Genomic DNA, 11,925 nt, shown 5'->3' with positions numbered 1-11,925 from the left:
ACACTGTGTAATCATTTATGATTACACCAGACCTGCCGTGCCGGTACGCCGAAGGGTTAGAGCGGCAGATGTGAAATACGTGGCTGAGGTTGAATTTCGAGATCTCTATTTTATTTTTATTCTCAACGGAACCTACCTCTCTCTCTCTCTCTCTCTCTCTCTCTATATATATATATATATATATATATATATATATATATATATATATATATATATATATATATATATATAAACCGGTTCCGGCAGGCACCCAACGGGGAGCAGTTCTGAAAAAATAAGAACCAGAACCGGAGCCGCTTAAGACGGTTCCAAAACTTAAGGAACCGGAACCGCCTTAGGTGGTTCCGATTTTGGAACCGACAATTCCAAGGCTGTTCCGATTCTGAAAGTGAGCATTCTGTTCCGATGTTCATCCCTAGTTGCACCTGCACAGGACCCCTTACGACACTTTAGTCGTCTTCCTCTATTTAGAAGCATAACCTTAATCCTACGCTTTGGACAAACTCAATCATAGGGGTGTGCATCAAACCGTATAAACCGTCTGCACCGCACCACACCGCACCGCATAATGCGGTTTTGGACGCTCGTGGTGCGGTTTGTAGTTTTCATAAACTGCACTATGCAATGCGGTTTGCAGTTTATAGTTACCAAACCGTGGTTCAAACCGCACTGCAACATACTATATATATATATATATATATATATATATATATATATATATATACACACACACACAACACGCTAGATGTTTACCACTTTTAATATCCTTAATAATGTTTATGAGATTTCGATTGATAAACATGAGTCAAAATGGGAAACCAACTATATCAAAAATATGTGTTTACAATACCATAAGTTCATATTATAATTTTAAAATATTGTAAAATATTTTGATGTTATGCATAAAGAATATGCTTATACAGGCAATTAATATTTTCTTCATAGAATATAAAGCACCACATACTTGTTATGTTTAAAAATAAATTTAATATTCATGTTTATGAAACCGCATAAACCGTACAAAACCGCAAAACCGCCCGCACAAAACCGCACCACATAACGCGGTTTATTACCTTTGCGGTGCGGTCTGCGGTTCCCGAAAATAACAAACCACATATACGCTGCGGTTTGCGGTTTTGAAAATAAACCGCACCAAATCGCACCGCGAATACCCTTACTCAATCATATCAACTTTTGTTTATATATTTGATCTTCGATAATAATATAATTGGTTTTTGTAGGTGCACACTAATTATTATTATTTTACATTAATACGAAAAAATCGAATACTTGTACGTGACCCTTTGGAACACTCTGTAAATCCACCCCTGTTTAGAACATAACCTTAATGAAAAGTGTTCATAACCTTAATGAAACGTGTTGGACCAATTTATCAATATCAACTTTTGTTTATATATTTAAACTTCAATAATAATATAATTTTTTTCTTTAGTTTCATACTAATTAATTTTTTTTACACTAATACGAAGATTTTGATTAGTTACATGGGACCCTCGGGACACTGCCCTTGATTTTATTTAGATAAAATAGTTACTTGTGGATCACTATATTATAAAAGTTTTTGTTAGGTCATTGTATTATAAATACCCATCAGTTAATGAAATACATGCAGCCTTTCACAATCATTTTTTTATATATAAAAATCGAAGTTTTAAATCTAATAATTTAGAAGCTTCTATCATTCAAAAGCAAATTTTGGCTCGTGTAAGCAGTTAGAAATAAAATATGACTCAAATAACTTGATCAATAAAAAAAAAAAGAATAATCAATAACATTATTTATACAATTTATCAGTCACGTAAAAGAGGTCTACAACTCTACATCATATCGATTCTCATACAAAACCTAACTTATATTTTTTTCTTGTCAACAAATCGATCCACGACATATAAACCATATCCAAAAGTACTTTCATTTTAATTTAGTATACTTATGGCACGGGATATGAATGAAATGAGCCCCCTTTAATTTGTCTATTTCTTGGTATCTATTCGTTAAATTTAAGATCTCCAAATGATCCGTGAATACTTTATAGGCTTCGTTTTATTTTGCCAACCTGGATGTAATAGACACTTAAAGCACCCATCACCAAATATACATATTTATACTTTATGACACCATATCCTTCTTCACAAAACCCATGGCTACCTTTTGTTGCCCAATTGAAACCGAACCCAAGACCTTGAACCAAGTTGAACTCAACCATGCACGGGTACATATATATGATACATCTTCTTCAAAGCATGAACATGTTTTGTGTCTTCTAAGTTTCAGTTTCTTTTTGTTTGTTATAAACAGGAAGCTGCTGTTGGTGTTTTGAAAGAAAATGAACCATCTGAAGCTTCTCGTATCCTCAATGAGGTCAATAAAGGGGGTGATGTTATTGTCTGTACATGTGATTAAGAGATGAAAGATCTTGATTTCATGATATGAATGTTGCAGGGTATGAAACCAGTTATCGGAGTTGAAGAGATGGCAATGGTTATTGATAGAAAGGATTCAATTTACAGGCTTCAAGGCGTGTCTACGACTCGTGAAGCAATTTGCCAGTGTTCTGTGATCGGTGTTGTGTCCACTCCTGATCAAAGTAAATTGAAGGAGCCTTTTTCTGCTCCTTTTTGATCATGTTTATGAGCTGAAAATACTTTGTTATGATCAACTTATGAAGTTTTCTTTTACTTGTTGATGGTTCCCATCATGAAATGATATATGATTATTTACTAGCAAATTCTATATTATGACTCCTTTGATGAGGATCGACTTTCCGGTGTTTTCGATTACTTGATGATGATTCCAATTATTTTACAAATGAACACCGTTTTTTAAAAGTATTTGGTAGTAAACCAATGTACATTGGGTTCCTTATTTAAATCATTCAAATTGCTTATAATCACGAATGGTTTCATGGACGGGTTAAGACATCCACAATGCATTGACATGTATAGAGTTTAATGGATTGACATATATCCTGATTTTACTTTTCATTCAAGACTAACATTTTTTTTTCGAACAATACATTGAACCCTACAAAGTTGAATGAAACATATTAAAAAAACATTTATTATAAAACCAAATTTATGACATTTATATAAGAATTAAAAAGTTTACTTTTTCCGTTAAAGTTGAAGATGACGTCTCATAATAGTTAACGAATGTCAACTAAGGATTTCATATCATTCAACTCTTCTATTAAACTACATAGTTGCTCTTAGGGCAAGCATCCACATGAAACAAAATGAAACCAAAATAAAATGCTAAATTTTTATTTGACAAAATCATTTAAAGGGCCCCATTGTTTGCTGTTTTCTTTGGATCATGTCCAACTATTAAAATTGTGATTTTGGTCGTTTTTTGCCTACTTGTGGATTTAGTCCCTCCACTTAACACACATTAAAAAAAAATATGTTAACATCCTCGTATGCCCCTTGTGTTTTTGTCTTTTCATTTGTTCCAATGCTCCCTAACCATTACCACCATAACATTTTATCCAAAGTCTATGTTTGCAATTATAATACCATTTTTTCGGTACCCATTCAACTTCCTTTTTCTTCAATCTCATCCATTATCCATAGAAAATCCAAATACAAACCATAAAAGTTCTTCATTGTCTCTGTATTTTGCTAACAATGGTATTTCATATATGGACCATTCATCTATTGGATATACACTTTAACACCATTAACATATATAGTAAGTTGCTATGTCTCCATTAAGTACATGAAATCCATTTCAATTCAAATTCAAATGGCAAATCTACTAAATTATAGCTTTTGGTTTTGTGTTTTTTGTTTATCATGAGCTATTCTTACCTTGTTTTTCATAGAACTTCATCATGGTGGAAAATTTACTAAGATGTTGTTTGTTTTTTCAGAAAAACCACTTCTGACCACTTCTTGCTACGTTGCACAGCACACGCGCAACTATTAGCCTTTCGCAACTGTTTGTTTTTAGAAGACTTCTAACTTAAAAATTATTATGTGTGTGTTGTGTTGTGTAGCACTAGACCATCCTTTTCAAACAACTTCTCACTTACTTTAAGTTATATTATTCAACTTCGATTTGTTTTAATTTTTTTTTCAACAACATGTTTATTATTTTAATATAATATTTGATGAATATGTAAACTATTGGAGTATATTTTACATAATTTCAAAATCATTTGGTAAATTTCATATAAATATTTTTTGTGTTATATTGTCTATAATCAAATATTAATAAATTATAAAGTTAATCATTAAAATTACCAAATTTATTGAAGTTAATTGGAAAAAATAATTATCGTCTTCAAAGTTTAACAAAAATGAACATGTTTTAGCTAAATTAACATTGTTATTTGTTGTTATTTAGCAAATATTATGTTTAATTCTTTTATATAAATCTCTTTAAAAATCATATCATCACGATGATCTTTATATTTAATAAGCATATGATTAAACTAAATAAACTTTTTACTTATATTTATTTTTAACTATTGTATACTTAATTTCAGTTTATTGCAGCAATCTGCATAGATTAAAAAACAAACAGGCTTCTTGTTACAGGTTTTAGTTGTTTGGTTCACCTCTTCTATTATAGAGGGTTCTAGATTTGGTTTGCAGACTTCAGCCATTTTCGCTTCGAAAAAACAAACATCACCTAAATTTCTAGCCATAAGATATGTTGATGGGAAGGATTGGTATTTATTTGCTTGAGATAGAATAGTTTGTAGTTCAAGAGAGATTGACACAATAATGTGTGTACTAGGTTATGTTGCCCCCTTATGTTATTCTATCTTTTCAGAATACCCCACGTAGGATTGACTTTGGACTAATAGATTTAGGGAATGTTGATAATTTCCTTAATCTATCTTAATATATAGGTGATAACAAGCTCATAAATGTGTACACTGATCACATGGCTACAAATTTGCTAACTTATCTTATAGCTCTAAAACCAAGTGGAAAGGGAAATCACTGAGAATATAATTGATGATGAACTTGCACGCCCGAAAAACAAAAACTACCATCCCCAACACAACAATCTCCAAAATAAAGCAATCCCTTACCATTTACCACACTATAATCAGCCACATGATGATGAATGATTCTATATGATAGTATCTTATAATTAGTTTCACCATAATATAGGAGGGGGGATGGAAACTAGTTATGGTCAGAGTTCTTGTTGTAAGAAACTTTTCTTGAAGATGTTGGATGATGAGGGCATAAATTTACAAGGATGGATTAACGATGATCATGTAATGGAGGATGTTATGAGGAAACAAATACAGAGGATGTAGTTGAGGATGATTTTGAATCAGATTAGGAAGACCAATAAAAATCTTATCAATATAAAAGTGGAGCTTCTTCATGAATTTAAGAATTCAGACCCTTTGTTGGTGATTAAGTGAATGAGGAAAACAAGTTTGATTATAACAATCACAGTGAATATTTTGTCGATGAAGACAACAATGTTGAATATGTTGAGGATGACATAACTAATTTAACCTAAAAATAGAAATATATGATGAATTTGTTGGTAGAGGTGTTGCTCAGAAGAGAATGAATGATGGTGATTATGAGCTTGAAGACCTTGACATCACTGATAATGATGGATTAGATTATTTGGGGAGGACTCTAATGGGCTATGAAAAGAAAATTGTAACGTCCCAAACATTTATAGTAAAATTTTCATTTTTAAAACAATAAACCATACAAACGAGTTGTTCCAAACCAATCAAAGTGAATATATTATATAAACATCAGAATACATATTGAAAATTCCCAATGCGGAAAACTCTAGTGGATGCGGTGTAGTCACGCCGAGCGCTTCTCTTTCGTATCGGAAGTACCTGAAACCATAAACATAAAACTGTAAGCACAAAGCTTAGTGAGTTCACCGAAATACCACATACCATCCTTCCTAATAAATAAAAATAATTTTGTCATTTGTCATCCTTTTTTGCATTATGCCACATGTCATTTTGTGGTAAATTTAGATTAAATTATATCTATGTGTCATTTTGTGGTTTTTTTATTTTATTAAATTTTATATAATGCTTAAATGTAATAAATGCATCTCCAATTCATTAATACAAATTTCCTAATAATTTCTAAATTCCTAAATTGAATCCAATTATTTTACTTTTTTATTTATTTAAAATATTAACTTAAATTTACAAGATAAATAAGAACTTCAATTTTAATAATTGATATTTTATTTTTTCTTAAAATTTAAATTTTCTCAATGAGTAAATTACACGAATGGTCCCTATGGTTTAGGGTAATTTGCACGTTTGGTCCCTAACTTATTTTTTTAACTCGGAAGGTCCCTACAGTTTGTTTTTGTTGCACGTTTGGTCCCTTTCATACCTAAAAAGACTATTTTGCCATTGATTTTTTAATTTATTTAAATAAATACACCCCAACCTTACTTCCACCTCACCTTACCTATCCCACCTTATTTAAATAAATTAAAAAATCAAGGGAAAATAGTCTTTTTAGGTATGAAAGGGACCAAACGTGCAACAAAAACAAACTGTAGGGACCTTCCGAGTTAAAAAGATAAGTTAGGGACCAAACGTGCAAATTACCCCAAACCATAGGGACCATTCGTTTAATTTACTCTTTCTCAATTGTTAGATGTTAATGTTTGTTTATTTTTTCAAATAAACTTATGTAATACATAGGTCTCACAACTAGTACATATAATAAAGATTGTTATATGCCAACCATAATCTTGTCATTATGCTATGAGCCGTATCATGGTTTGCCCTTTTCAGGTCAGGGGCCAAAAACCTGGGTCTTATAGACAAGTTCCAAGAGTCACCTCCTGGTCTTCCATGCAAGTATCACAGAGACAACTAACATTCTACATATAATTGTCAAGGTCCATACCCTGGTCTTACATAAATTTGTAGGGAGCTATATCCAGATCTTTCATACAAATGTCAGGGCTCACCCTCTGGTCTTCCTATATAACATACACCAATGGGATGACATTAGTGCCTTCGACTCCCGAGTACAGTGATGAGACTCACCTAAATCACAAAGTCGACTAACACTCAGCTCAAAACCGCATCGACCACAGCCGACTACCCTCTAGCCAAATGATGAGTTCTAAACACTTCCTAACAATCCACACAAAGCAAACCCTAAGTCTACCTTCTAAAATAGAGATTCACCAAAAGCCAACCCAAGCCAAAAGTCAACAGTCAAAGTCAAAGTCAATAGCCCAATATGTCAATTATTCAACCTCATGACATGACCTGTCCTTGGTCACGTCGTGAGAGCTCATTCGGCCCGATTCCAACTCATCTCGACTCAACCTAGCCAACTCAGTCAAGGAAAGTCACATGAGTTCACCTCATGACGTGAGCAACCTTCTCTCACATCATTAGCCTCAAAAGTTTAATAGAAACGGGATCATTCAACCCTCACGTCATGATACCATATGTCTCACTCCGTGAGCACGGTCTGAAGCAAAAAATCTAATAATTTAAGTCCTTAATCCATTAAGCCTTTTACCCTAAATTTCCAGAAGGCCTTATAACTCCATAATACACTTAAAAGTTGATGATTTATGGGCATGTATGTCCAATACATGTCTAGATCTCATTTGGGAGCAATATTGAAGAAAATATCATCAAATTTTCATGCTAGGTTCCAAAACCCAACCATTCACTAGGTCTGAACTTCAAGGCATTCTAAGGACCTTTATAACCCACAAAGTTGCCAACTTTATGGTTTCCATTCATCCAAACTTTCTCAACCAAGGAGAAAAATGGGGAAAAAAACTTGGATCTATCCACAAACAACAATAAATGTGGAAGCTTTGACACTTACAAGGGTCCTGATTCAATGTAAGGTGATGAAGATGATGATTCCTTGCAAGCCTCTTCCAAAGATCACCTTATTCTTTTTCCTCTATTCTTCTCCAAACCAAGAAAACTCCAAAATGGCTAAGAAACAAGCAAGGAATAAAGGCTAGGATTTTTTGGAGGTGAAAGAGGTTTTGGAGGCTGATGATGAACCCTAAAATGGGTTTAGTGGTGCTTAAGTATGAAAAAAACCCTAAAAGATCATGGGCTTGGGCTTCATTAATTCTCATGTCGTGAGCCCTTTTGTCTCACATTGTGAGACCAATCCTGAACAAAAGTTCCATATAAAGCCATCTCACGTCATGAGCCTCTATGTCTCACGTCGTGTGGCTCCTTTTCCTCCAAAATCTAACCTTTTGACTCCTTGAAACCCTAATATGATTCAACAAGTAAAATGAGTGTTACACCTCTCCCCCACTTAAATTAGATTTCGTCCTTGAAATTACTCCTTACTACCTCTCATATATGCTATACAACCTGGATGATTCTCACACCACCCCGATATGGATTGGGAAGCCGACTCATACATACAACGACCTTCCAAAACTATAATCGAACCTAGACTTAGCAGGGCTTTCATATTCTGACGATGAACGAAACCTTTACCCTACTAGCTTTAACCACTGAAGAATAACAATCACTACTCTTCCTGAAATCCAAAAACCCAAAACCTTGTCTGACTCCACGACAGACAGACCATTTTAAAACACAACCAATATGGCTCCACTTCGCAATCTAATCCGAAAGAAATCCTTATGCCCCTAAACTATCCTGCTAACCAAAATTAGTATTTTCGATATACCCAATATCTTTTGAGCTTCAATCTGATCTTCAAAAATTTTGAAGCGTCGGATTCCCGACCAGTCGCTGAAATCAACATCCTCTCAAATAACTGCACCTCGAGACTTTATCTAAGATTCTTTCTGGCAAAGCTACTTTAATATGCTCGTATATAAGGCTCCTAAAGTCCACCGGTTCCTACTAGGGATAACATAAACCAACCATTACACCGATGCAACACAACCTACTTTTCTCTAAATGAATGTTATATGCTCAGTTGTAGTCTTACATCACAACTAGCCCCAAATGGCCCACAAGCTTCCTCAATCCTGCGAATGATGTGGCCTTCCCATAGTCTCACAACCCATTAAGACAGGGTCTAACTCTACCTAGAGAAAACTAGGAGCCAAATCATAGATTTACAACACCCTCACGACTACTCATTGACCAGGTGAATGCTACGGGCCACCCCATGGTCTTACAACACCTTTACCACTACCTTCCAACCTAGTGAATGCTACGGCCAGTCTGCAACCTTATAACACTTCTACCACTACCTGCCAACCTATTAAATGTTATGGCCACCAGATAGTCTTACAACACTTCTACCACTACTTGCCAACCTAGTAAACGCTACGACCACCCCGCAGTCTTAAAACACTTCCACGACAACCATGGACCCAACCCATGGCCTTGCCACCATCTACCATATCGCAAGTCAAGACCTCATCTTACCATACTTCAGTCCGGTGTGTCCAAAATCTCAATAAAAAAATTTTAAATAACGAAATCCATTTCCGCAAGTTATAAAATTCCAATCACAATTGTTTTCAAATTCAAAACATCAAATACATTATTCATAAAATTAGAGTGTCCCCAAACAAAACGTCAGAGAGTGCACGTCGCACCATCATGTCGGGCCCTTGCCCTTAGATCCCGAAGTACTTGAAACAACAACAAACTGTAAGCTAATTCTTAGTGTGTTCCCCAGAGCACACCCAACATAATCCATATAACCATATAATCCATATCAATCACATAAGCCATACCAATCACATAAGCTATATCAATCACATAAGCCATGTGAATCACATAAGCTATATCAATCACATAAGCCATGTCAATCACATAAGCCATATTAATCACATAAGCCATGCATATAAATATATATGGATGTCGTGGGCTCCTCCCAAGGTGTTACTTCAGGATGTCGTGGGCTCCTCCCATGGTCTTTACCTGGAAATTCATGGGCTCCCCCGCATGGTCTTACATCCAAGTGTCATGGGCTCCCCCATGGTCTTTACCTGAAAAGCCATGGGCTCCCCCACATGGTCTTACATCCAAGTGCCATGGGCTCCCCCCATTTTCTTTACCTAAAAAGCCATGGGCTCCTCCTCATGGTCTTACATCCAAGTACCATGGGCTCCCCCATGGTCTTTCATGCAAATATCACATAAAAAATAGCATAACACATAGCATATAATCAACTAGCATACCATATATCACTACATCAACTAGTGTACCACATATCACAAAATGGGTCGGCCTTGGTGCCTTCGACCCATTGCTATGGTGAGGAGACTCACCTTAGTCTGTTGAACCCGAAAGCTGCTGGTCTAACAGCCCGAAACCACCCACGTTGAACAATAATACCATTAACCTTAAATTAAGATTAAACACAGTCTAATTAAAGAATCCAATTACCTAAGTCCAAGACCTTTCCCAATTGCCCAAAAGTCTCCCCTTGCTAATGGGCCCAAAGTCCATATCCAAAATTATGAATGGGCCATATGGCTTAATAAGGCCCAATCAAGCACCCATGGCCCAAAACAGATTAATTAGACCACCAACCCAAAATATGACCAGGCCCAAAGGGCTTACAAGCCCATACGAAGCCCAAAACCCACTGAAGTGCGTACGCCTGGCGTACCACTCCAGTACGCTCAGCGTACTAGCGTCTGAGCCAGTACGTGCCGGTACATGCTACTGCGTGAAATGTATTATATGTCACACTAATAAATAATTACCTTAATTGACTTCGTGAGCTAGTGATTACACTACTCACACTATGTGTTAGAATTATTTCTTTTCATGCAGCCAGTATCAGTTGTTCAATTCTCAGAAATTCATTCGAGGATAGCCACTTCTGATTCATAAAGTTTATTTTGTATAGACTCCTTTTATGAATTGTTTCCCAAACCCTATGAAATGCCAAACCAGATACGTTCAGAACTAGAATAACTTAATCTTTCAGCTTCCGGCTTATATCTACCGCTATAGACTTATTTCCATCTTATCTGTGTATTCTTTTTAGCAAGATGCCTCCATGTCAATCAACGAGATGCACTACTATGATAACTATAGTTCAAACTCCACTACCTTCTCCACAATTCGATCCTGCTACTCTCCAAGCAGTGATAGCCGCCGCAGTAGCAATTGCTCTAACCCACATCAGCAAAAGTGGTACCAACGGAACCGGTAGCGGTACCCACTTAACAAACTCCGTAGTTACCCATGGACAACCACAGAAGTGTTCATATAAGGACTTCATGAGCTGCAAACCCAAATCCTTTAAAGGAAATGGGGGATTCATTGATCTGATGCGATGGTTCGAGAAAACAGATTCGGTCTTCGCAATCTGTTCGTGCCCAGAAGGGAGCAAAGTTAAGTTTGCTACCTGTACCTTCTCCGAAAGATCCTTGACATGGTGGAATTGCCATGTTAAGTCACTGACCCTACCAGTGGCTAAGTCGATAGGTTGGGAAAACCTAAAGGAGATGATGTTAGAAGAATACTGCCCAAGGGGCGAAGTACAAAAGCTGGAACAAGAACTACGGGAGCATACCATGGTCGGTTCAGACATAGTGACCTACACTGACAGGTTTAGCGATCTGGCAGCACTATGCCCTGAGATGGTTACACCAGGGAGTAAGAATATAGAAAGGTACATCTGGGGTTTATCTACCCCGATTCAAGGAGATGTACTGTCTTCTAAACCAAGTACATTCGATAGCCCCAAACACCTGGCCCAACGACTCATTAATCATGGAGTCTGCCATGGCGTAGTGGTCCCTGTTCCCAAGCCATCAAAGGGAGGAGACTATAAATGAAAGTCGGGGAAAAAGTGGAAGGAGCGAACAACCCAGGAAACCCCACAGGAACAACAAATGGGTACTATATACGCCGCCACAACACCTGCTACTCCAGCACTTGTCAGTTGATATGTTGGAACTCTCCCGAAGTGTGGAAAGTGTAACTACCACCAC

The 11,925-nt window shown here is 36.1% G+C and overlaps 1 protein-coding gene across 1 annotated transcript; it reads left to right on the top strand.

The window, feature by feature from the left end:
- Positions 1-2,075: 2,075 nt before the first annotated feature.
- LOC145100461 (uncharacterized) lies at positions 2,076-2,774 on the top strand. The gene is made up of 3 exons (XM_079037725.1): positions 2,076-2,233; positions 2,320-2,382; positions 2,464-2,774. Exons 1-3 carry the CDS (start codon positions 2,162-2,164, stop codon positions 2,641-2,643), a joined length of 315 nt encoding a protein of 104 aa, XP_078893851.1. The 5' UTR covers positions 2,076-2,161; the 3' UTR covers positions 2,644-2,774.
- Positions 2,775-11,925: the final 9,151 nt, after the last annotated feature.

This window comes from Lactuca serriola, chromosome 4 (assembly GCF_051521515.1).
Source record: "Lactuca serriola cultivar US96UC23 chromosome 4, Lser_US96UC23_V15, whole genome shotgun sequence".
Classification (NCBI taxonomy): Eukaryota; Viridiplantae; Streptophyta; class Magnoliopsida; order Asterales; family Asteraceae; genus Lactuca; species Lactuca serriola.
This window is presented reverse-complemented; position numbering and strand designations above follow the sequence as displayed.

Excerpts from the sequence above, each read along its gene's own strand:
- LOC145100461 (XM_079037725.1), top strand. The coding sequence starts at position 2,162 with ATGGCTACCTTTTGTTGCCCAATTGAAACCGAACCCAAGACCTTGAAC. Across the intron at positions 2,234-2,319 it reads TTGAACTCAACCATGCACGG|GAAGCTGCTGTTGGTGTTTT; the intron begins GTACATATATAT and ends TGTTATAAACAG. Across the intron at positions 2,383-2,463 it reads CTTCTCGTATCCTCAATGAG|GGTATGAAACCAGTTATCGG; the intron begins GTCAATAAAGGG and ends TGAATGTTGCAG.